We start from the raw sequence: 26960 nt of genomic DNA on the forward strand, positions 1-26960 counted from the left end.
GACAGGACTCGATCCCCATTACACACCCATAGACATGAACTATACGATGAACTATCTTGCTCCACAATGTATAATCTTTGCCTATGACACCACTCTTCTAGGGTCTCCTTGATGGTGAATAACTCTTGATTCCCTGTCATAATTTGCATCAGACTCAGTGAGCTTGCACAAGAAGAAGGCACAAGGTGTGCAGCTTCTCTAGCTTACAATGTCTTTGAGACAGTATCGCTTCTAAGCCTATCTTAGAGGTATCCACCAGAGCAAAACTTGATTACTACGAAAGCCTAGATTAACTGTGAGTACAAACTGATACAATTCAAAAATGTCTTAAATTCCCCTTTTGTGAAGAGGGACATGACCGCACATGGTGACCAGTCTCTCCACAGTAGAGGCATAGTCCTAACTTAATTTTCCTTTCATGCTCTGATTCTGGAAGCCTGGTAGCTCCTAGCTGCATGGGTTCATCTGCTGCTTCTATTAATGACGGTAAGGAGTTTGGAAGAACCAAAGGAGCTGCTGGAGCAGGGCACTCACATGGCATATGACATAGGCGTTGCACCACCTCACAATTGTAGTACCCAAGCTGGAAAGCAAGCACTCCGGTGAGGCGAGTACTTGATGCTTACCAATGTTGCGCGGTCTGCCCGAAATTAATGACTGCGGTCACCCACGGTTATATTTTAATGATATTCGGTCATTTTGTTAAAATTTTTAAAAAAATATTTTTTTTAAAAACTTAAAGTAGGCTATCACGAGAAGGCTAGCATCAATATTTAACTCATAATTATGACGCCCGGCGCTTGGCCAAGCTTTATGACCATAATTATGGTCCTCCTTTAAGGACCATAATTATCTTGGTCCTCATAATAAAAATCAACATTTTTTTTTGTATGTTGATCTCAAAGGGATGTCACCCATTCGTAACCACTCATTTTCATGTATAAAGCCACCTAGTTAAACACAAAAAGTTGGGTATCTGGGCAAAACTGCGAAATAACCCCCATGGATCATTATGGAACCTCTGAATTCACGTTTTTTCGATCTGGGGCCCCAATAAATTAATTTATGACTGGACACCAACTGGCCTGTAGGTGGCGGACACAGTTTTTCTGTGAATATCTCGAGAACCGTAGGGTTTAGGAGGACCATTTTTTTTTGTATGTTAGTCTTAAGGGGGCATGTCAACCTATCCCATTACCATTTATTTCATGTATAGCGCCACCTAGTTAAAAATTAAAAAGCAAGGTGGTCAAGGTGTTTTCATCACAATATCTCTGGCTGACATGGTCAAAACTGCACGAAATTGAAAGTGTAGGATCATTATGACACCCTCCGAATGCATGCCAAGTTTCGTGGACTTTCGTTCATGGGGGGCCTTACAATAAAATAATGTATGTGTACATTTAGTGACCGTACACCAACAAAGGATTCCCGAAACTGAAAGACCGGGGGTACCACGAAACTTGGTGGGCATGTAACCCCACATTGATAGCATGGAACCATCGCTTTTCGTTTTGATCTGTAGCCCCCCCGCTGGACTGGACCCCCCGAAAGGAGGGTAGGGCAGACACAGTTTTCTGTGAATATCTTAAGAACCGTAGGGCCTAGGATGACCAATTTTTTTTGTTAACAAAGTGTAGCCTATGCATTATGTAGGCTAAAGAAGAGAAATCTATTGTGCATACTGTAGGCTAATACTTGAAGTAGGCTAGTCTCGTAAGTGCACACTTGAAATTGACCTAGCCTACAGTATTTGTATGTGTGCTTCAAATAAACACATTTATCTGTTTTCAAAGTTATGTACCAGAATTAGCTATAGAACCCCAAATCTGGTTTGCGTTGGAGAGAGAGAGCATGCACAAACTTTATGGTAGGCTACCAGCCAATTCAGTAGGCTAACTCAAGACTTCAGTGTAGGCTACTGCCTTTTCAGCGCCTTCTGCTTATGATGATTCAGTCTTTTGAATTTGTTTGTCCTTGCCATGCAGTTGTAGGCTAACGTGTCTCTAACGTTGCCTTCAGGTGTTCTATCAAAATGTTGTATGCCCTCATGGACAGTAGCTCCGTGATGTCTGCATCTTTCCAGGTCGGAGATTTTCTGGACAGCATGCCACTCCATCATAACACTGGCATTTAAGTCAGATCTAACCACATGGACGCACGAAAGAAACGTCACCAACATGCCCTCTCACTAGGTGTGAATTTTAACCGCATGTTCTCTCCTCGTTCAGACACAGCACATTTACATAATGTCGGAGGAAATACTAGGGGAGTAGTATAAACACCGGGTAAATTCGGACTTCCATATGACCGGTTATGTCGTTCAGATATACAGCCCCACCGTTTAACATCGGCAGAACCTCGGTCTTACATTATGTCTGAAAGATGCAAGTTATGGCATTATGACACATACTCACACAGTAGACATATATATGCATGCATGCACATGCACACACAGGCACATAAACGAGCAAACAAACACATGCACGCACACACACCCACACACACATAAACATAAACATGTACACGCACACATGCACACAATTCAAGAATTTCTCAGAATTATGCAGGCAAGATGGGGGTGGGGTTGTATAAAATGTATATTACATGTGAAATCTATGAACTAATCATGTTTTGGTACTTGTTGTCTAGCAGATACCAGTGAGAATTGAGTGTGCATAATGCAATTCAGTGAGACAGTTAGAATCATATATGCCTTTCAGCGTGACTTATTTTTGTGGAAAACATGTGCTGGACTGGGCGGCGGTCATATTTTGTACCGCTCAGCGGCACATCTAGTTGCTTTTTTCATAATCATTGGTTGAAGCATAGGCCTAGCCACATAGGTGGAGACTGTAGAGATGGAGACAGTAAAGAAGCTGGAGACGCGAGAAGTTAAAATAATAAAGACACCCCTCCAGGAAAAGCGATATATGGGAAATATTTGGAAAGGTTCTTAAAGAAGATGACAGTAGTGCAAGTTATGTTCTATGTACAGTACTTCTTGCGAAGCCATTTAAAAGTATGACAGCCACAAAACAGGCACGACCAACATAGCCTACAGTAACTCGTCACAAACGCGGCACTGGTAGACTAAGCCCTCCCAGCCAAATTGAGTAAGTGCAATTCCCAGACCTCAAACAAGCAATAGATAGCTTTATATACTGACCTGAAACATTTTTTTTAGACTAGGTGAAACAGTTTTTTTAGACTAGGTACAAGACCTAATGTTAAGAAAAATAATGCTGATACTTTTGCTCAGACTTTTAGGTACAAGACCTGGTACACAGACTACAAGTTGCTCATGTATAATATAGGTTTTCATGCTGATTCTTTAGTTAGTTGTGTCTGTGACTTTAAACCTGCTTCATTCAGCCAACCAGTTCTTATGCTAACGTTTTGACCAGCAATGTACCTCTCTTGCCTACCTTGCTGCCTTCACCATTTCTGTTTTCGAAAAGAAAATGTCAAAGTCAAAGTCAAAGTCAGCTTTATTGTCAATTTCTTCACATGTTCCAACAAAGAGATCGTTTCTCACTATCCACCCGGTGAAGAAAACATATTTGTTTTAAGTCCACAGACAAACATAACATTCAAGTAAACAAAAAAGTAAGTAAATAAGTAAATAAGAGGGCACATATAATAATAATGAAAAACATGAAAAATGTGTGTCCATGGCCTTGAAATCTTGTCTTAGTGTTTAGCTTATCCCTAGCTGGATGCGTGCGTGCTTGCGCTCTTATTCTCATTCTCTCTCCTGCGCAAACATTATGTCCTGCATATGTGTAGTAAAGTTTCGCAAAATTAAAACTAAATTAGTTTGTTTTACAGAAATGGCCTACTGTCACACTGGGGCGCGTTTCCCAAAAGCATAGTTGCTAACTAAGTTAGCAACTTTGTTGGTTGCAATATCGGTGGTTGCAATGGCCGCTTGTTAATAATAAAAAAACAAGCATGAGGGCTTCGAAACAGCAGCAAGCTCTCACATGGAGGTTAGGGGCAAGATCCATGACCCGGATCAGTATTCCTGTAATCCTGATCTCAAGTTCAGTGGCTGTCCTGACACACTGGAGGGCAAAATTACAGAAAATTATTCCATGCAGAAGTTTTACCATTGTTTTACTATGGTCTACTACAAGTAAGAACCAATTTGATGATCTCTAAACACTAAATGGGTAAACTATCAATGTGCTCTACATATGACAACAGCATATTCATGTATTTTGGTGTAGAGTGACTTATCAATTTTTTTGTATGTCGCTTTTCATTTAGTAGCTGATTACCCCTCATGCTTTATTGTAGCCTACAGTACAAGCTTGTCTTTGAAACTTCAATAGTGATATACACAATAGAGCCATTTACAACAGACATCCCTTGAGGTTATGGTTCATTTAATTTCACTGCTGGTTATTACTTGCTTTCCTCTCTGGACTGGTAACTGTGTTCAATTGTGTTCTATACTACCTGTTCAATTGATAGCAGTGGCAACATGGATCTGTTTTAGCCACAATGGACATCAGTCTTTTTTCAGCTGTCTAGATGCAGCAAAGTATTATTCACATGTAACTAAGCAAGGAAGCTGTCTGCTTGTCTTTGTATGTGTCTTGTGCATATGTCCACTTGACTTCATACTTAGCAAGTATAATGCTGATGACCTGTGTAAGTGCAGTGTCAAATGTGAAACGCTTAAGATATCATTACTGTGAGTGAAATTTGAAGGGTGAGTAGTAATTTAATGTAAAGGGATGAAATGTCATTTCATATAATGCAATGAAATGTGGACCATCTTAGCTGAACATTGCTGCAAAATATGTTCCTTAAATTTGAAAGCATATTTGTTTGAAATATAATGAAAATAAAATATAAGTTTGATTCAAAGTTCTATTTCATGGAAGCTGAACCTCTGACATTGGGTTCACCAGCCATTCTAGTTGAATAATGACAGATTGAACTTTTAACAGGATCATTTCTTCTTTATTGAATTTCCTTCGTGGATTCCACAGAGCAAGAATACAACAGAATTCTTGATAGTTTTCAGTGAACTGGTTTTTCTGCATGATTGTGACCATGGTCATCAACATCATTGTTAACGCTAATAATATATCATACACAAGAAATACAGCACAACCCAAAGGCATTGAGAGTATCACAAGACATACCGAACACCACTAACAACAGAGTAGTTGAATAGCATATTTATAAGGGAGAAGAGTGGGACAGAGCAGAGAGTGAGAGAGAAAAGAGGAAGAGAGACAGTGAGAGTGAGGAACGGGAAGAGAGTGGCTGCATTGCCTAAATTAAAAGACTCAAGTTCAAACTGGATTTCCTTTCAGCGGAGCATGTAGGCCACACCATGTTTGGATGCTCAGTCATAGATGTATATCACATGCATGCACAGACACAGACGGACAGGGGCAATTCCACACAAAACTGTCACATCCATAACGCCAACACAATGCCATGGTATGGTATGATGTGATAAACATGGAGCAAGTTTAAATCCAAACAGTATTTATTTTTTTCCTTTTAATGATTTTCGGAACAAGCATCTATTTAACTTTCAGTTACAGATATCACACCAATGTAAATTATAAGGTAACACAGTTTTTCATCACTCCTTCACACACTATAGACACACTAATGATACTTAAAGAGTTCCCCTTATGACTCAACAGGACACCATATACACAGTATCTGCATCTGTACAGTATCATCATCTGTACTATCTGTACAGTGCAGTATCATCATTAATTTACAGTTTCATACATAAATGGAAATACTTCATAATTTTTAGGAAAATCAGGGTCAATATTCAACAAGGTACAATCAATAATCAATAATAGAGATTAAAAAGAACAGAGAAAAATAATAGGATATTTATCTAATCTCTTACACTAATAATTAGCAGAGCACTAATGCATATCTCAATCTATTTCAATCTTCTGCACTTTTACTGTTGCATGTATGCAGAAGGCCTTTGTACCACAAAGGAACCAGAAGGAAGTGCAGCATAACACTATTGCTGTACAACATTTTCTTATAAAAGTTGTACATTGGTTTCCTCAGATGTTGCATTCTGTGGTCCTGCTATGAATAAGTATTAATATTAGTGAGTTTAGTTATGCAATAGTATTTCTGTAACACAGACGGAACTGATATATTATCAATATATATATTGATATATTATGTCGTATTGTATACGACACTGTGTAATAGGACAACAAGTGACCAAGTGATTCAAAAGCATTATTTATCCTTTCTAACATTATCTTATCAACAATCACATTTTGTTATTGTAGTTAAATAATTTTAAAGTAGGCCTACTGCATTCTGTAATCATTTACCTGCCTGATTTCCTCTCAAGGTGGACATGATAACCACCAAGGTCATGGTGATGAGAACAAGTCCAGTGAATCCTGCAAACAACTAGTAAGAGAGAGTCACTGGGGGCGTTTGTGGCTCTAAATCTGTGAATAGAGAATTGAAACTAATAGAAATAGCAAAGTCATTATTCAGTACTGTATCCAAAATCTTCAAGGACATATTAAAATATCTTCACTTCTCCCTTCTGTCAGTGCCCAGGCTGCCTCCATCTCATGCAGTATAAGGTGGAAAAATACTGTATACATACTGTATACAAAATACATTCACAAACTTTGCTGCAGTTTGTATTAATTTGAATTAGATTCCTAGGCCTGAAGGATTTAAAGATCTCCTTTCTGGGAGATTCAGGCCTCTCTTGCCTCTTGGCTCTTGTTCTGAGGAGGCCATTTCCTCTTTTGGTGTCTCTCTCTCTCGCTCGCTCTCTCTCTCTCTCACTCTTATCTATTTTGGTTTCTAACTTGTTTTAGGATTATTTGGTTATCTCATGGTTTATGTTTTATTTTGTTATGCAAGTTTACTCTGTTCAACTGCCAACTAACTTGTTGTAGTGTTACAGTAACTACCTGGTTATACCTTGCATTCAGTGTAACTGACATTGGTTCCATTAAGTTGGGTTGCTGTTTAATAAACTGCTCATTCATCCAGCATTTATATATCTCTCCTCATGTGCTATGCCATTATTGTGCCACTAGCTAGCTGATAAACTAAACTACATGCAGTGTTTCCCACATAATTGAATTCTATTTGTGGTGGTAGGTTTGCAGAATTAACTTGAATGCAACAGTTTTTAACAAATTAGCACAGCATGGTTATGATGCTAACCAGATTTAAGCACAATTTAGTACGACCTGGAAAATCATTATGTGGTGGTCAGATTAATCATAGTTTCTCACAATATTTGCCACTGATGCATTGTTCTGTTCGAAGACATAACCTTCACAGCCAATGCAATTATTTTCCTAAGGCGCTCAGGATGCCTTAATTGTTTAAAACATAATAAGCCATAACTCACCGTAATGTGTGCAAAGTGTGTACTCCTCACTCCTAAGAGTTTCTCCAAGTATTTTAAGTACACAGGTGATAGAAACAGGTGGAATCACAGTTATATTAAATAAACTAGCTTTGACTGAGATGAGGTGTGGGTCAGTAATGGTAATATTTGTTCCTCCCGTAACGGTCAAGAAGAAATTACCTCTTTGGTTCCCCTTGTGGACACATCCAACCACAAAACTGTCATCACTGTCCATCCATCTGGCCACCCAGACATGAGGTATTGAGTAGTCTGAAATAGACAAGGGAAGTGGTTTGACACTTTCAGAGCTGTTTAACAGTTTGAGCTGTGCAGTCAACGTACTGCAGGCTACATAGTGTATTGTTTCTCCTTTGTTAAAGAAGCGGAATCAGAGATTAACAGAGCATTTCTAAATATCTTAAATTTACACAGAAGAGAGAGAGCAAGAGAAAAACAATCATGTTGAAGGGAAAAGTATACACCCACTGCAGGTCTTCTCGTCACTCCCGTCACTGCAGTCGGGATCACCATCACAGACCCAATTTTGACGAATGTAGTTTCCATCTGCACACTGATACTCAGTATCATTGCAGACAGCACTGCCTGAAATAGGTCCGAGAGGTCAGAAGGGGCTGGCTAGATCTAAGCCTGGCTTTTAGCATAATCTTTTTCACAACAGGTAACCTTAAAAGGTTTTATCCAATGGAAATGTTGTGTGTATGCCTACAGTTTGGCCAACCAACAAACTAGCCAATCTGTTTGTAAATTAGCCGAAGTAATCGCTCCCTTAAGTAGATAGACCTATTGATCAATCACTCAGTAGTATTTAAGGGAAGCTGTCCATGTAAGCAACTCAAATATGTAAATGCTATACAGAATAACACAGACTTAGCACTTATATTTCACATACATTTCAGAAAAAATATTGAGCATTACAATCTGAATATTAGTAATTTGTGCTGTAAATCAGATATTTAACTTACTTGAACTGATGAGTTTAAATACCTTTAAAAAATAACAATAAAAATGTTAACGTTTTTTGTCTAGTCCATAAAAACTAAGGGCCATTCATGCACCTCAGTTCACCATCATTATCCTTATGACCTCAACAGCAGTCGTGACAAGTTGAAGATGAAAAGGAAACAAGATATTTGGACCCTTGGTTTTGGCTTCTCTATGTAGCTTGTATATTCTTTACCTTTCATGATCTGCTCCTGTCTTTCTTATTTGAATTAAATAGAGGGGAGCTGTGGTGCAAGTGGGACACAGCATCCTCATATACGGATTATACCCACAGGGGACCCTGGTTCGATTCTGACCAATCATTTCCCAATCCCACCCCTATCTCTCACTCCCATTCAATTGACCTGTCGCTAAGCCCCGCCCTCCATTGTTACTGTGTGAAAACTCGGACAAACAAACCAGACTTAATTAGAAATACATTGTGGACAATGGCAGCTGACAGTATATGAAAGCAGGCTTTGAGGACGTTTTGGTCGAAAAAGGATTTACTTTCCTCCAGAAGCTATCAAAAGGGACTTAATTATGCTATGGAGGGGTGTATTCAAAACTTTAGAATACAAGGTGACAAGCAGTTGTGGCGAGTAGCCGTGCAAATAGGGTTGCCACCTGTCACCTGATTTTCCTGATTGTCCAGGATTTTCATGGTCTGTCCAGGAAAATAAAAATAAAAATCCTGGACACTGACTGTCCCGGATTTTTGTACATGATGCGCAAAATGTGTATTTCAGTTTAATTGAAGCGTGCCTACGTCCATAAACGTATGCACAGCCTTATTGGCTCTACAAAAATGACGTAGCATAAAATGGGGTGGTGGTGGTGGGGGCACGCACCGTGAGGTTCATTAGAAATGGTAAGGTGGAGACGGAGAGTGTGTGGGACAAGGAGAGACAGAGAAAGGAAAGTTTATTCCACATAAGCAAAAAAGCAGAACCTAATTATGTATTCCCCCTTTTTTCTCAATCAGGGCCGTTTCAAGGAATTTGGGGGCCCCAAGCAAAATGGACATGGAGCCCCCCCCCCACCGCACGCAAAGCCTACAGGAACCACCACATAGCCATACAGTTTAAGTTCACCCACAGTTTATATAAATACAAAATTTTGACAGTGCAATACTGCAATTGCATATACTGTGCATTAGTTTTGAACATTTGCAAAAACACCACCGTACCATAAAATCTAATATAAATGTAAAAAAGTGCACAATAACTAAATCCAAACACACACACACACACACACTCACATTAACATTTCAAAGAATGCATTGTTCAAACTATAAAGAGTGCAGGTTGTATAGCAATTTAAAAATCCAACATAAATACAAGTACACACACACACATAAGATTAACCTTTCAGGTAGGGGTCGACCAATTATCGGCCTGGCCGATTATTAGGGCCGATATTTAGCATTTTTATAATAATCGGTATCGGTAATTTTTTCCACCGATAAGCCGATATTGAAATGGATAAAGAATGAAATGCGCTACTTTGTCTGTAAAGCGTCTCTCCCTCCCTGCATTTGCTACTCTGTGGTCGAGAGCATTGTCCCGCCCACTACATCGTCTGATTTGTTAGTTAGCACGAATGCAGCCAATCAGGATCAAAGACTGAACACAGAGAAAGTTTAGGATTCTCACTGAGGCAGACTGTAGACTGGGCTTCAGCTGTACGGAGCTATTTTTTGAAGGTAAGGAAGGTAGTCTACATTGCTGAAGTTGCAATGAATCACAATCATCTACACTGAAGTTACAAAAACACCACTTTGTAAGCTATTGTCTCTTTGATCCGGATCAATAAGTAAAGCACCCACTTCCTTCATTTAGCGAATTCCCGATTGATGCACGTTAGTGGTGTGCTGTTTACTAGTCAGCCTACAAACTCGGGTGATGCGCGTCGGGAGTTCTCTGCCTCCCTCGTCCGTTAATTGTGAATAATGGGACACCTCGACGGACATAGTACAAACAAGTCCTAAATTATGCGATAGCGAACGTCAAAAAGTCTAATTGCTCCTTTTTGAAACGGACTGTCAGAAAAGACTACATGCACCCAGGGCCAGCCGTAATTTAATCCGACCTGAACTAAATCGCGTCCTGAGCTGGCTATTAACGTGGCTTTTAGGCTCTCAAAAGTGTAGCTTATAGCCTACACATGAACACACATTGCATGCTTAAATAGCCTAAAACTATTTAAAAACTGTTTTGTTAAACTATTCAACCGTAACACTTGCCATCACGCATGCACCTCTTCCTCTCCTTCTCACTCTCTCATGCACTCACACACACGATGGCAAAGCATCCTCTTTGTGACAGGTCCCTTAACAAGCACATAGCCCATTGTGTAGGCCTACTCTATGAAAATAATTGCTATCACTCAGCTCTTGGATTAACATGATAGGCCTACACAGGATATACACTTGCAAGTGATGCAAGTTGATAGACAATTGTGTATCAAAAGAAGAAAGAAAAGTTTGGTTAATTAAATGCTTTTGAAATTTTTGCAGCATATCGCCTTTACTATCTACCCCCCTTTTTGACAAATGACATATCGGTTTTACATATCGGTTATCGGCCTCCTGTTTTGGTAATAATTGATATCGGTATCGGCCCTTAAAAAACCATATCGGTCGATCCCTACTTTCAGGCCATCTTCATCAGTGGAGGTATCCTTAGGAAGAGCCTGAGGGCTGAGAAATTTAAGCAAATCACCTTGAGGGAGAAAAAAAGCATTTCCATATTTTGATATTTAGAAGGAATGCAGCTGCTTTCACAACTACCAATGCTTACTGTAAAAACATCCCAAGCTAATGTTATACATTGACCTAGGCCTACTTGTAGCTTAACATAGCATTTAAGCATTCTGCTGTTTGAGAATTATTGATGCTTTAAAGACAGTAAACAGCTGGCGTGCATGACTACTAGACATGAATGTTCCAGTCTGCTTTGATGCACGGAATTTATCCGTGCATCAAAGCAGACTTATTTATTTATAGTGGTTTTCCTAACCCCCATTTGGTAAATAGATTATCACTGTCGAATAGTTAGTATAGCAGAGAAGCTATGCCACTTTCATCAAAACCTATTACAAAGCTATAGCAATGTTATGTCATTAAATACGATAAACAGTGATTCTGGAACAGATCTGCGTCTTCCTTATCCCCTTAATAAACATATTACAGTATGTAACCATATTCCGTCCGTTCAAAAAAAAAAGAGTTGCGCTAACTGTTCTAGTTTGTTACAAGCAGCATGGGCCGTCAGGCAGGTAGTTAACATAAACATTTGCTAGGCTAGCCTTCCTGCTGCGACATTACACCATTTGTACAAGACAAGTAGAGCTATTTTATCCAGTGTAATTTATCACTTACCACTATCTTGTTTTTTCTTGTCATCCTCTTCCTTTCTCTTCTGGCTTCCGGACGCATAACTCCGCTTCATTATGACTGCCAAGGTTTTATATTTTCGCGGCAGCAGCAGAGACCACAAACCTGGCTGGCTGGCTGCTGTCAGCGACCACTGAGAGGGGCCCCCTTGAGGGGGATCCCGGTATTGCCGGTAACAGTGTCGTTGCACTTTCCTGCATTGACTATCAAAGGGGCGCTCACAGTTTGTCGTTGCATTTTATTTTTAACCAGTCGTTGTCTTGGGGCCCCTGGCCAGCTCGGGGCCCCAAGCAATTGCTTGGTTTGCTTGCCTTCTAGCGACGGGCCTGAGGAAGAGCGCATGTTTGAATCCGCAAGCACGTTCACTAATGAACATTTCTTGACGAAGCTGGCCTATCTTAGCGATATATTTGATATATCTTAGCGATACATTTGAGTTAAATGTCCAGTTACAAGGCAAAGACAAGCACCTACCTCACCTAGCAAATAAGATTACTGCATTCACCCAAAAAACTTGAGTATGGTACAGGCGCCTCGATCGCGACAGTATTATGCCTTTGAGATTTCTGAGCGACATCGCTGAAACGTCTGATTGGGAGCCACTCTTGTGATCCCATGTATTAAATAGTAGGCCTACATCACATCCCTGCAAAGTTTATTTCAAAAATATTTCCCAACCAGCAGTGCTCAGTATGACTGGATTATGGATCCATTTAATGCAGCATGTTGGTATTTCATTGAATATATTGTACAATTCTGTAAAATGGCCTATGCTTCCTAATATGTTGCTGGAAAACAGAAATATGTGTGTTACAGTATGTATTTATTTATTATTATATCTGCAGCACCAGCTGATTTTAACTCTGTTGAAGAGGATATATTTAGAACTTGTCATTATTTCAATAAATTTGACAATTTTAAGCTTGACCTATCACTTTCTTAGAGCGATGAGGGACAGGTGGGGCTCGAGAATGCTCCCTTGATCAAAGTGGGGAATGAAAGAAAAAGTTTGAGAACCACTGATCTAGTTTGTTAACTACCACAGTCATGAGTTGGGTCGCGATAGTCTGTCATTTTAAAAAAGTGGGTCCCCTGAAAAAAAGTTTGAGAAACACTGCTTTACACTTTCTCAAAAGTAAGACACGTGAAGTAGCACTCAGAAATAGCACTGTTCTGCACTTCCTTCTGGTTCCACAGGCCTTCTGTATACATGCAACAGTAAAATGGCAGAAAATTGACCTTCCTGAGGGCTCCTGTTTAGGTGTCAGTGCTCTGCTAATTATCAGTGTAAGAGATTAGATAGATATCCTGTCCACCTGAGGCTGTACTATCTCTGTTGCAGATATGCCTTGTTTAATATCGACCCTGTCTTAACATACAGTAGGATGTGGCAGCATGTTTTGTTAGTGACATGCTTGAAATGTTTATTAGAGGCTACTACTGCCACCTTGTGTATTACTGTGGAACGACAGTGCTTTGTGCCCAAATGTAAAATATTTGTATTTATGTCGAAAACTGTGAAATAAGTTGGGATGGTGTGTAAAACATATAAAAAACAGTATGCTGTGACTGGCAAATACTGTAAATCTAATTTGAATTTTGATATTATGTACATATGATCAGTGTTGGGCAAGTTACTTTAAAAGCGTAATGCATTATTTATTACTTGTTACTGTCATCTCAAAGTAATTTGTTACATTACAATATTACTGTCTTTGAATTGTAAGGCATTACACTACGTTTACATTACTTTTACCAAAATAACAGGAAATATGGATTTGGTGTTCTCAATAGATCTTCATGTGTTCAATGCAGCTCATTACACGGCAGGAGGTGATGTGGTATGGCATAATGACTGAGCTAGGCTTAAGGCTAAAGAACAATATAATTGTTGCAGTTATGGCTCCTGGGACAATGTAGGCCCCAAAGGCCAAAGGTTGCTCACAACTTAATATAGTAAAATATAGCCATAGTGAAATTGTATGTTGACTTGGTTCTCATCATTGCTGGTTGCCTTTCCTTCCACTTACAGTGGTGTAGACTTAATGCAAATAGTTTGAGAATAATGGCTACGATCTTTGTCTGTAAAAGCAACATTTTTGTTGTTCTCACTGCTTGAAATGAGAAGTATAGCCTAACCATGTTAGATCTGTTGCATGAATGGCAGAGATAACTCAAATTCCCTTTCTCTAAACAAGGCAATCAAATTCCAGGACCAGCATAGATGACTTTTTTTAATTCTTGGATAATCTTCTCTGGTGCCAATTGAGCATTTCTCAATTTTGGATTAAAAAGCAAAGTAACTTCAGTTACTGAGAATTGTACTGAGTAAAATATTACTGAAATTGTATTGGTAATGCCTTACATTACTGCATTACAGCAAAAAGCAATGCATTACTGTAATTACATTACTTTTTTAATGCATTACTCCCAACACTGCATATGATATGATGTACAATAGATCTGTGGTTAAGTGGTGGGCGGGACCCCCAGGGGGGCTTTTTGGGGGGTCGCCAGACAAAAAGTTTAAGAACCACTGCTATAGATGATGAAATCCATTCATTTCGCAATTTCATGTCGAGGAGCATTAATCTGATATTGTTGCATTAATTACCCACACTGGTTTTCAGAGTGATGAATGTCTCTGCATCATTACTTCCAAGGGACTCTGCCTCTTTGGAATGATATTGATATACCGAAGATCCTTGATTACTCCGCTTTAACCCTCTCTGGTTATACCTATTCAGTGTGCCAGTTAACCTAATTTGTTGTGAAATGTTCCTCTTTGTGTTTTCTTTAGCATAACACAACTTTTCCAGACTTTTGTCGCTCCGTCCCAACTTTTTTGAGACGTGTTGCTGGCATCAAATTCAAAATGAGCGTATAAAATGAGCGACAATCGACATCAGTCTTTTTTTTCTGCTATCTGGATGCAGCAAAGTATTATTCACATGTAACTAAACAAGGAATCTGTCTGCTTGTCTGTGTATGTGTCATGTGCATATGTCCAATTGACTTCATACTTAGCAAGTGTAATGCTGATGACCTGTGTAAGTGCAGTGTCAAGTGTGAAGCTGTTTGGATGTGAAACGCTTAAGATATCATTACTGTGAGTGAAATGTGAAGGGTGCGTAGTAATTTAATGTAAAGGGATGAAATGTCATTTCATGCAATGAAATGTGGACCATATTAGCTGAACATTGCTGCAAAATATGTTACTTAAATTTGAAAGCATGTTTGTTTGAAATATTATGAAAATAAAATATAAGTTCAATTCATGGAAGCTGAACCTCTGACGTTGGGTTTACCAGCCACTCTACTACAGTTAAATAATGACAGATTGAACTTTCAACAGGATAAATTCTTCTTTATTGAATTTCCTTCGTGGATTCCACAGAGCAAGAATACAACAGAATTCTGGATAGTTTTCAGTGAACTGGTTTTTCTGCATGGTTGTGACCATGGTCATCAACATCATTGTTAACGCTAATAATATATCATACACAAGAAATACAGCACAACCCAAAGGCATTGAGAGTATCACAAGACATACCGAACACCACTAACAACAGAGTAGTTGAATAGCATATTTATAAGGGAGAAGAGTGGGACAGAGCAGAGAGTGAGAGAGAAAAGAGGAAGAGAGACAGTGAGAGTGAGGAACGGGAAGAGAGTGGCTGCATTGCCTAAATTAAAAGACTCAAGTTCAAACTGGATTTCCTTTCAGCGGAGCATGTAGGCCACACCATGTTTGGATGCTCAGTCTTATCTTTGCCAATCCATATATATTAGTCTGTGGAAGCCTAGCACCAGTCTACCAGCAAGAATACCATCGAAGACCATTACAGTAAGTGTGGGAGATTCTTGTTTATATATATATATATAATATTGGCGAATAATCTTTGATCATGCAAAGTCATTTTAATGGCATGTTTTGGATTTTTCTTTTTCCTATTTCTCTTAGATTTGGTATCGGGTGATAAGGAATACGCTTTGGCCTCCAAAACCCACCTTATACGTGAATGCATGTCACAAAAAAAAAAAAAAAAAATCGGACCAGCACAGTTCCTACAACATAACTGCATCATTTGGTGACTTTGGTAGTGATACAACATCACAATTGAAATCACAGCTTGATAGAAAACCAGGAAAGCAACACAACCATATTTGCTGACATCTACAGTACAGTTTTATTTGTGAACTGCTCAACTCTCCATTGCATATAGTAACTGACATGATCCTATTCCTGGTGTTATGATCATATTACATCTTCATGGAATGTCACTACAATATACTATTACAATGACTTCAACAGCTGTCTGTACTTTGTAGTATCAATTGTCACTGCGAGACAGGGAGGAATGTAGGGTAGTGCAGAGGGAAAAGTGCTGAAAACTGAAACAGGCACAGCTATCTAAACTATCAACACCATCTCAACACATCAGTTTGATTATCTCGCTCAGGCCCCCACACAAAACAAGCAAAGTCCTGTAAATTTTTTATCATCCACTTGCATAAAACACTAACAATACACTACATTAGTCATAAGGAGCGTAGTATACGGAAATACTCAAACCATGCTAATTTACTGGTCAGAATGTTTGTGCTTTTCTTCTCAAAGAGCAACACTTGGAGAATCACACAGGAAAATATCCATCCTAAATAAACATAACTAACACAAAAGATGTGAACACCTAAACCAGTTTGATTTCTGCCACGGCTTATGATGCCATTTTTATCTCTTGCGACAGATAATATGACTTTAGTTTATTCTCAAGCTTTACCCCATACTCTTTCAGTACTATGCTCTATCCCACCAGAGCAGAAAACAAAACAAAACAAAAACAAAACAAAAGATATTAAAATAAGAAAGAGCGAAAGTATAAAATCTGATATAATTTTAGATAATCTCAGTGAGCCTGTACCAAACCACAGAAGGTAAAAATTATTAAGGATCTCATTTTTTTTGGGCTGAAAGACAACTGTATTTAGTGAGCTCTAAACAGAACTAAACTACAGTGGAATAACCCCATACACATCTTTAGGAAATTTTGTATATACTATTTGTTCATAATGATATTTATACAACACAGACAAATACATTCTCTCAAGTTTAGTATTACTATTTTCAACATTATCAATTTAAATTTATATAGCATTGAGATTTGCTTTTTTTTTTGTTCTTTTTTTATATTTTGGTACTGTATTCAAGTTTGTCTTCATTTGATCAATCCTAACTCTCTTTTTTGTTTACACCACAATAATGAACAGCACATTAATTTCTCCCTCTCATTCCCCCGTTTCCCCTTGATAGTTTTATCCCCTTTCCCTCCCCGCCCCTCCCCTCCCCTCCCTCTTGTCCACAGACAGATGCACAAATAGACAGACAGGGAAGAGTGTGGTATTGTGGGTAGGGTTCAGGCACCACACTCCCATAATCACACGATCACCCTCTTTTCTGTAGGGAAAGATGGCAGAACAAGCAGTGAATGACAAAAATAAGGACTAAAGACAGATGACTGAATAAAGAATTCTATTCTATTAATTTAGAGATTGTTCATTTGGAGATTCATTGTACTAGTGTATACTATTATGGTGTATTAAGGCAGCTTTATATAAATACAATGCAAAATATCACATACCCTAGCTTCAACACAACTTAAAATATTGTTGTATGCTAAGCACACAAAGCTAAGCTACCTTCACAGCAGTCGGTTATAAAGGCCGTTTACACCAGGAACGATAACTAGAAAAATAACTGTAACTATAATGTTATTAGTGTCCACACTAGCCTATAAGGTTAACTATAAGGAAAGTCTCTACTTTTATTAATGAATGTGGTCTAAAATTTGATGGATTCTGATTGGCTGTCAGCTTTTTATCGTTCTCAAAATCGCTCTGAAAGTGATCCCCAATGAGATCGTTCTTCATGTCATATCGCTATAGTTTACAAAGTACAATGTACGTTCTCATTCATCTTAGCTAGAGAGATATCGTTATAGTTATGGTTATAGTTATAGTTATGGTTCTTGGTGTAGACGGCCCTAAACACATGGTCTTTACATTGCTGCATTATTACAGTGAATGCATCGATTACTCAGCCCTCTGACTCACCATCCTCCATGAGGCTGCCTCCTTATTGGCTCTCTCACATCTGGTTGGAGAAGGAGGTGGGTGCCCCCTGCTGTTCATAGCCTCCTCCCTGGCCATATTCGCCACCCTGATTGTAACCCTGCTGGCTGTAGTCGGGCTGGTAGCCCTGCTGCGCGTAGCCCTCCTGGCCGTAGCCCTGCTGGCCGAAGGTGTCAGGGGCGGGCTGCTTCTCCTGGGCAGGTGGGGCACGCATGAAGGGAGCAACAATGCCTGTCTCCTTGAAAACGAACCAGATGTTTCCTAACCACAGGATCAGGTTCAGGAAGCCGAAAGCCTGGAGGAGAGGAGCACAGAAGGCTGCAGTGGTGAATAGGTGGTAGGTGGGTGTTGAACAAGACTTCCTAATGTTAATCAATGCATTTGATTACACTATAATGCTAAGCATTACATCTAATTACACTATAATGTTGTGAAAACATAAATTATGTTCTCAAACACAGCATAAATATCAACTCAGCCCATCATCAGGATACAACTTGGTGGAATTAAAGGTAAACTATGCAGTATTGGCAATTTCCTTACTGTTTTCTCGGTTTTTGCTTCTTTTTCGCTGGCTCTGTCATGCGAATGTCTGATAAACTCCATCGCTACCTTTTTCTAGCTGGTGCCTGGCGTGTATGTGTATTTGAATGCAGTAAAGCAATTCGTTACACTCGTTATACTTCCTGACACTGAGGCCGTCGGCCCGCCGGCCCACAGTTGCAAGGGTGGTTTTTCCGCTCACAGGCGCTAGGGGGAAGCGAGACGGCCACCATTCAAACCGAAAAAGGTCATATAACCATTCCAATGACTCTGAAGCTGTTAAATGAAGGTAAATTAAGCTAAAAAACTTGCATATTAAGATAAAAAACCTGCATAGTGTACCTTTAATTAGTCTACCTTGTGTCTTTTATATATTTTTAAATTATTCTATTTTACTGTATGTACTTTACTTTTAAAACTTTTTACCCTTTTATTTACTATTATTCTTTGTGTATGAAATATGCTTTATAAGTAAACTTGCCTTGCCTTGCCTTGCCAACAGTGTCAGAGTGTCTTATATCGTGGTAAACTGGACTGAGCTCACACTGTCAGGTCAAGAATCAGCTCACGTGAAATGGCACGTTCCTCTGCTCAAACTGGTCGCTAACCCATACTGGAGTGTGAACAGAGCAGCTTTTGGCCAGACTCACCACGGACGTGTTGAGGCCAGACATCTTTGGGTCGTGGACTTCACGGCAGGTGCTTCCTTCCAGCTCACAGGCGGGGACCATTTCCAGAACCTTCTCGGGGTCTGTGGCGGTCTTCACATCAGACAGGCCCTTGGCCCAGGCAGCCGAGCTCACTAGCCACATGAAGGTAAACACGCAGGTCACCCCGAAATCCTAAAAGGGAAATGGTCACTGGGGTCACCACTGGGGTCATGTCTACCAGCAGACTATTCACAAACAACACTAAATTATTGTGTGTATCAAATGGATTTAGGAAATGTAATAGTGGAAAATGTTATAATTGAATCATCACCAATGTAGCTGCTCTAGGCTATATGACAAACTGTCTAGCTATAGTGACACATTTTCATACGGTCATTCACCATTATACTGAACGTTGGGTCCTTGAAAATGGATACCAATTTTTGTTCATTGGTCGGTCATAGCTAGGCCAAGTTATTTTCAGACTGACCTGAGGCTAGAAGATAATATGGGAGAGGTAGCAGTGCATTCATTACTCAGTGTTACTCTGGGTTTTCCATGGCTACGTACTGTATACTGTGTAAACCACATCTATTTATGAATGTAACAGGACCTCCATTTATTTTCCTGTATCCACTTCCATGGTTTTATGTCTAAAATGAGTTATCTGGCTTTTATCTTTTGAATAACAGATATGTAAATTGTTCATAGTGAATGTAAATCATAAAGATACTGAGCAGCCTTTCCCTAACAGTTTAATATCCTGTCAGCTATGTCCTATTCTTCCCACCTTCATACAAACCACCTCCCTCATGGTCCACAACTTCAGTTCATGCCAATTTAGAGAAAATCTAGCTGCAAAATTCAACTATTGCATTTATAGCACTGGACTAAAATGTTGACTGACAATATTTTCTAAAAGCTAGATGACTTCAGATGAGTCCTTTGAGTCAGTTTAGCCCTTTATATAAAATCACTGTTGTTTGGATGTTGTTGTGGTGCTATTATGTATTTAAGTCCCAGGGCAAACAAAAAAACTCTTTTTTCATAAAAACAAAACAAGCGAATGTCCAGTATGCATGTACTGCTTTGGATCTATTCATAATGAGGAAGTCTATATTTGTGGATTCCTGTTTCTGGATTTGTGGAGGATTCTGTTGGGCTGTCTGACATGACAGTAAATGGGGAAATCCGCTCACAATCAGAGGCCCTTTGTTGTTCTCGCGGTACTTTTCAAAGACAAAGATGTAGACGCTGAGGGCCGCCATGGAGTAGAGGAAAGCAAAGACGGCGATAGTGACGAAGAACTCAGCAGAGGAAGAGTAGTCCCCTACGAGGAAGAACCTCTCCGACTTCTCTCCTTTGCAGGTTGGGGCATCAAAGTATACTTGATGGAGCCTGTGAAGGGTGCAAGACAGGGATTTCAGTACATTTCTAATTCAGACTATTACGCATAGAGTACACAATTACAAAAGAAAGATTTGTCATAGTATTCTTTAAAATAGCTTAAAAGTCTATTACAAAAATCCTTATAACAAAGTATTTATTAGTGAAAATAGTTCTGCACTTCAGGACTTTAAATGCAATTGATTCAAGAACATTCAAAAGGCCTAAGAAAGTAATTTATAGAAGATTTAAGGTTTCCATAAGCCCATCTAGGTTCTAGATTATGGCCTTATTTGGGTAAAGGGCAGTCTAGTAAACATGGCTTGTGTATATGCTTAAATAAATGACCAAGTACACAAACTGTAAATGTAAAGGTAGATACACAAAAAAATAATTTAGCAATACTAACCTGAATGGGTATTCAAAATCCACGTCTATTTTTAAGTTACTTTCAGTCCTGTTTTTGCACTGAACACTCATCCTGAATGACCCGTCGTAGCTCCCACATGTTGAAAAAGCAAAAATGGCAAACACCTAAAGAAAAAAGAAAATAATAACATTAATAATAGATACTGGATTTGTTTACACAACAAGAAGAATGGTCTAAATGATACAGTATATATAGATATAGTTATCTAAATATCAACTATATATATATATATATATATATATATTTTTTTTATTATTATTTTTTTTTTTTAATCTTATTCATGTTTTACTATATGTATCTGGCCAGAAAATGGCAGCCCCCAGCTCAGTAGGGAAAGCCCATCTGCAGATATTGGCAAAGGAACCCAGGCTTTTCCATGGTATTTCCTATACTTCCTGTTACTACGAGGCAAGCAAGCAATGCCCCCATATGGTTTTCAAGCAATGATATGGCTCGTGTTCTGACACAAATGCAGTTCTTACTATTGATCCAAATAACAACACCAAGCAGGATGGACAGAGTGTAATCGCAAACCCCCAACCACTGGTTTAAATCTGGTAGCCTAACTCTCATAGAGATTAGTCCATGCCTGCAGCCCAGATAGGATTGAATGGAGAATCTAGCTATTAATTTTCACAGAGATGGCCCACCATCTGTCGTACTGGGCTGCTTGGAGCAAAGTCAGGAGATGCCTCACGTGACGGGAAACAAAGGGAGGATAATAGAGCCAACCACTTCTACTGGAGAGGGGGCAACACCTCTTTAAAAATGAAGAGTACAATTACACACCAATTATAGTGTGCTGTGAGTATGAGGTGTGGGGGGAGACCGAGAGACAGACAGAGAGAGAGAGAGAGAGAGAGAGAGAGAGAAATTGATTTTCTCTTGACAGTGAAAAAATTAAATATGATATCTGCAGTTTAAACATAGAATACATTTTTATTGTTTTGAATAAAATTTCTATTAATGTGATTACATAATTCATTACTCATTATCTAAAACCTTAACAGTAGTATTTTCTGTCATATTAACAGCATTTAAAAAAAAGAATCAGCTATTCACAGCTCACTATTATTTGTATGTAATTTGTTATGAGTAAAAATAGCTGCTGTTTGATTTGATTTAATATGACACATTGGTAACATGAAGGGTCATATTAGCACCTGGTGTAGTATCTTCTTTCCACCACAAGGGGTAGCTCTTTGTTACAGCTGCTCCTATGATTGTAATGAATGTAGCCCTGCACTGTGCCCGCAAAGGGCTACATGTAAACAAAATGGAATGATGGAATGAATTTATTCTCAGACACAATTAGTACAATGGGATAACTGCCAACTAGGGATCTGTAATTGAACTATAAAATATGAAGAGACTATACCAGGTTTTTGGTTTCACACGTAAATGGAATATGAGTAGCGCTATATAGAGTCTGAGTAGTCAGACTCTCTCTCTCTCTCTCTCTCTCTCTCTCTCTCTCTCTCTCACACACACACACACACACACACACACATCAGATCACACACACACACACACCCACACACACACACACACACACACACACACCCACACACACACACACACACACACATATCATATGGACACAGACTTGCTGTATTTTCCCTGTATTATTTGGCAGCTTACAGTATGCCATGACAATGTTCTTCATGACTTCTAGGCTATCAACAGGTTCTCACATCTTTGAACAAGCCTGCTCTCCTTTTGGGGTATGCAAGAGTGGACTGGTTTAGGGGCTTCACTGATGGGGCTGGATGGGACTGACTGTACAGTGCAGTGTAATATGAAGTAGGGGAAACTAAGCTCTGGTCCAACAGGCTAAGTGATGTTCCTTGCTGGACAACACAAATTATCAAGGAAAAAGACAGCAACTGCAGTCTTTTTGAAGAAAAACTGAATGCATTAAGCATTAAGTATTGCTGATTGTGCCTCCAAGACTTTGATAAAATGGCACTCAATGTAGCAAGGATGGTAACATGGTCTCTCAGTGGTTTTCAAACACAGTGCTTTCCCTTTTCTTATATCTTAAATCACTTGCCAACACTAGAGGCTAGAGGAACCTTTGAACGATCCTTTGCTTAAAATGACATTTTGCTGGAGAAATGCACAGAATCTAGGTGTATTTACTTGTCCTTACAGAAGAGCTTTATCAAAGACCAAAGCAAATGTTTTTGGGGGTAATTTATAGAACACATCAAGAAACAATAAACTTATTTAGAACCTACACTGCCCAGTCAGGTCTAGAGATGGCGTGTTTAAGCATTGTGAACATACATCCATAACATGAAAAGTTGACACGTGCACAAATAAGGTTTATCCTGATGAATTTGACTTACCCATTGTAGGACTTTTATGAAGCCCAGGGGTACTTTGAGAATTCTGAACTGCCCAGTGGCAACCATCTGTAGGAGAGAAGCCCAAATGTTTAGTAAGGGAAGAAAAATTAACTGCATCTTTATCACAAAACACAAAAGAGACCAAACCGTTAATTTGCCATTTTCAAAGGACATTTCTTTTTTACACAAATATCTAAAGATTTAAAGGCTAGATTATTGTCTGGCCTTACAATGTCTTACTAAAACTAAACTGAAAACAGGCATTTCAGTCTGTCTATCTGCCTTTGCTCTTTATGTACTGTAGACTGCTTATCATTTTCAAGTGCATCTAAAAAGCGCAAATAATCAGTGTAGAATTATTATCATCAACCTTATAGGCTATAGGTGGGATGTAACATCAAAAGTCCATCATGATGCAGAACTGATTTGTTTTGTTTTGTCACAGCTATTTAGGAGAAATAAGACCAAATGACTCACAATAGACATTTTCTTAATTTTCCAGATAGATGAATCAACATAACTAATTTGCTTGTTGCCTAATTCCTCTGGCATTCAGTGAATGGGTAAATTTGTCCCTGTAAGATGACCAAAATAATAAATTTGTCCCTGTAAGATGACCAAAATGATGGACGACAGAATTAACAAACATGGTGTTAATCATCCCAAATACCCACAGATAAGAGTATTGCTTCGTAGCATTCACATCAGCAAGGAAGCAGCCTATGTGAGAGCCTACGCCGACATTAGAATATGGTACCCTATGCGTTCACTGAGTGTGACGTTGCAAGGTGCGGTTTAACACGACACCGTAGCTTGCCCAGAGGTAGGTCTCTGTGAAATCGAGTATTTCATAAAAAACGAGTAAATCAATCAAAATCACAGCAATGCATCAGCAAACGCAGTTGCATTTCATATACCGTTCAGTATGTTATTTGAAACATGAATTCGAAAAATAAGAGTTCCAGCCCAACCTTTGGCGATGGAGACCAACATGTTCGAATCTCTATAAATGTCAAGGTCTAATTGCTCGGTTTAACCAGGATTACATTTATTTATAAATAAGCAACATCAGGGACACAATTGTATTCGCAGAATGAGATAATCATCGATGCAATGTCTGCGTAGTAGAGAAGGACATAGCCTTTACACCGATGCCTGGATAAAAACCAGCTGCCATTTTACAGAGCCATCTCAACAAATGCATCTGCATATTACAAGGCCTTATTTCAGATGCCCTTTTTTCTAATCAGCGCTTTACCATAATATGAATGGCCTAACGTTTTCACACCAAGCTACGTTCTTGTGTACAATATATATACAACGGCCAAAAATAACCTACAAACAGATTCGCTTTTAAAGGATTCAATGACATCCTTGCGGTCGCTAATACCTGATTTATAAAATTCTGCTCTACAAGACAAAACTGCACTTTTGTAATATTAACAACGACAATTCAAATATATTACGACCTTCTTGTATTTATTTTGACCCTAAACATATCTTGAATTGCACAGTATCAAGGCTGAGCCCAGGAACACGTCAGTCAACAGACAGCATCACTAGAGGGTACGCTCTCTCATCCCAGTTAACATTGATGCGAAATATTTTCACAAACGACAGAGAAACGCCAAGGCAAATCTATTCAACCATGAAACCAAATCGTATTGACCATTTATGCAATCATTTGTATTTTCTTATGTTCGGAGCCCTACCTGATTTACAATATCCATCTTGGCCGCCTGTTCGTAGATAAGAGGAATGGATGCTCGGGGGGAGGTGGACGTACCAACGGGAAGAGCTTTCGGTGGGGGAAACAGAAATTCACTGGAACAGCCGGGTTGCGTCACAAGCTGGTAGGAGATATTTGTACGCAGAGGACAGAGGAATGACTCGACCATCCGTCAGCAGCCACGACCAACGTGGGATGTATATAAGCAAACAAGTCACTACATATATGTATTTTCAATCTTTCTGATATTCTGTATCAGGAGATACATAATGTCAAGATGGTGAATTAGTGGATAATGTGTAGGCTAGGCTACATTGTTTTCTATTTCCATATAAAAGCCGTATTGGTGACTCATGTGTTGTGTTAGATGCTGGGGATATTAAACAATCTCTCTGAAAGTAATGAATGTGTACATAATCAATACACATCAATTGCTCGTGTATTAACATTTGCAGCAGTAGACTAATCTTTCATAAAAAATCACAAAAGCAGATTTTAACTATAGGCTATATTAATGATGTCCTATTTATGTTCCAATAGGTGAGTCATTCCATTGCAGAGAGATGCCGATTATTATGACCGCCGTGCATTCACAACATTCAGAAATTTTGTGTCAATGATTCCCGGGACACTGAAAGACCGGGGTGCACGAAACTTGGTTTACCAAAGGATGACACGGAACCATTGTTTTTCGTTTTGATCCGTCGCCCACCGGGCCCCGAAAGGAGGGTAGGCCGGACACAGTTTTCTGCAGGGACGTGCACAGACATTTTGAGGCGCCGTACTCTTACCAAAGATTGTTAAGGCGGAGCAAGATACTTCGTCGTAGTTCATGTCTATGGGCGGGAAATGGGGATCGAATCCTGTCTGCATAAAGAGGCGTGTCGATGACGTATTGACGAGCGTACATTGCAACCGGCCAACAGCAGCTGCATAAATAACCGGCGCACACCTGATATAAGGTTGATTTTCTCCAGACTGAAATGCTCAAAAATGAATATGTGGTGAAATTCTGAGCTATGCCCATAGACTTCAATGGAGCAGTCGCTGCCTCTGCTCTGCATAAAGGGGGATTTTGACCCCCCCTCTCGTGCGATCCGGGTTCCCGGAAGTGGCTCCTGATGAAACATCTTGCTCCGCCTTAACAATCTTTGCTCTTACCTGAAAAAAGGCCACCACCCTCCCCCTTTCTTGAGCCAGTGGCCATTTAATATGCCTCTGCTTAAAATCCAAAACTACTGTAAAACAATTGGTTAATTGAAGTGAACACGCTGCAACCAGTGATCTAACAGGGCCAATCAGGGACGTCACTATTGAAAGACAAGGGGGGCTCAACCCCCAGGGTTGTAGGTAATACGCGTGCAGAGCGCAGCAAAATAAATCACATTTTAAAAGGGCAATCAATGCATTGGTATTAACAGGGACACCATGCCATTAGTTTTCACCAGAATCTTTGGTTTTCACTCTCGCAATATTGCTGATTATATTATTAATTATTAATTAATTAATTATTAACAACAGTCTGCTAGGCCTAGCTTGCCAGTGGCGCCCCCAGAAAATGTTAACAGGGGTGGCCAGTTTAGGCCATTGCAAATCTTGGGATGGGACACCAAAAGGGGACTGGCTATGTCAATCCCCTCCTTTAGCCAAACTTGGACATCGGTCATAAAGCATCTGTCTGCCAACAGGCCTTCAACATCGTTACCTGGAGCAACAGTCCCTTAAGACTTGTTTTTAGTACAGTAGGCCTATAATATAATAAGATAATACAAAATAGCCAAACGATTTCTATTGTTATTTTTCTATTGTTATTAAAGGGGTTAGAGCTGACACACTGTCATTACTGTGTGATTTAAAAATACCTGTGTGCATGAAGAAAATCTTTATGCAACCCTCTTTTTTGGTTTAGCTTTGGTCCATTTTTTTGCCTTTACAACCAAGACA

At 39.3% G+C, this 26960-nt stretch overlaps 2 protein-coding genes across 3 annotated transcripts; both read right to left on the minus strand.

The window, feature by feature from the left end:
* Positions 1-5361: 5361 nt before the first annotated feature.
* Positions 5362-17919, minus strand: LOC125293316 (very low-density lipoprotein receptor-like). The gene is made up of 6 exons (XM_048241182.1): positions 17910-17919; positions 11781-11807; positions 7883-7999; positions 7577-7666; positions 6345-6467; positions 5362-6087 (listed from the first exon to the last, which is right to left on the minus strand). The coding sequence occupies exons 1-5, from the start codon at positions 17917-17919 to the stop codon at positions 6427-6429; spliced, it is 285 nt and encodes a 94-aa protein (XP_048097139.1). The 3' UTR covers positions 5362-6087; positions 6345-6426.
* sypa (synaptophysin a) lies at positions 15142-25719 on the minus strand. 2 transcript variants are annotated; one of them, XM_048241835.1, is made up of 8 exons: positions 25681-25719; positions 25000-25137; positions 23288-23353; positions 20916-21040; positions 20320-20518; positions 19121-19312; positions 17910-18222; positions 15142-17253 (listed from the first exon to the last, which is right to left on the minus strand). In XM_048241835.1, exons 1-7 carry the CDS (start codon positions 25699-25701, stop codon positions 17944-17946), a joined length of 1020 nt encoding a protein of 339 aa, XP_048097792.1. In that variant the 5' UTR covers positions 25702-25719; the 3' UTR covers positions 15142-17253; positions 17910-17943. The 2 variants fall into 2 exon arrangements, with proteins under 2 accessions (XP_048097792.1, XP_048097791.1); XM_048241834.1 differs by lacking the exon at positions 25681-25719 and having other exon boundaries at positions 25000-25200.
* Positions 25720-26960: the final 1241 nt, after the last annotated feature.

Source organism: Alosa alosa, chromosome 4, assembly GCF_017589495.1.
Source record: "Alosa alosa isolate M-15738 ecotype Scorff River chromosome 4, AALO_Geno_1.1, whole genome shotgun sequence".
Taxonomy (NCBI): domain Eukaryota; kingdom Metazoa; phylum Chordata; class Actinopteri; order Clupeiformes; family Clupeidae; genus Alosa; species Alosa alosa.

Excerpts from the sequence above, each read along its gene's own strand:
- LOC125293316 (XM_048241182.1), bottom strand. Across the intron at positions 8,000-11,780 it reads CAAGAAAAAACAAGATAGTG|GCAGTGCTGTCTGCAATGAT; the intron begins GTAAGTGATAAA and ends GACCTATTTCAG. Across the intron at positions 6,468-7,576 it reads CCACAAGGGGAACCAAAGAG|ATTTAGAGCCACAAACGCCC; the intron begins GTAATTTCTTCT and ends CTCTATTCACAG.
- sypa (XM_048241834.1), bottom strand. The coding sequence starts at position 25,185 with ATGGTCGAGTCATTCCTCTGTCCTCTGCGTACAAATATCTCCTACCAG. Across the intron at positions 23,354-24,999 it reads AGATGGATATTGTAAATCAG|ATGGTTGCCACTGGGCAGTT; the intron begins GTAGGGCTCCGA and ends TCTCTCCTACAG. Across the intron at positions 19,313-20,319 it reads ACAACAAAGGGCCTCTGATT|GATTTCGGGGTGACCTGCGT; the intron begins GTGAGCGGATTT and ends TTTCCCTTTTAG.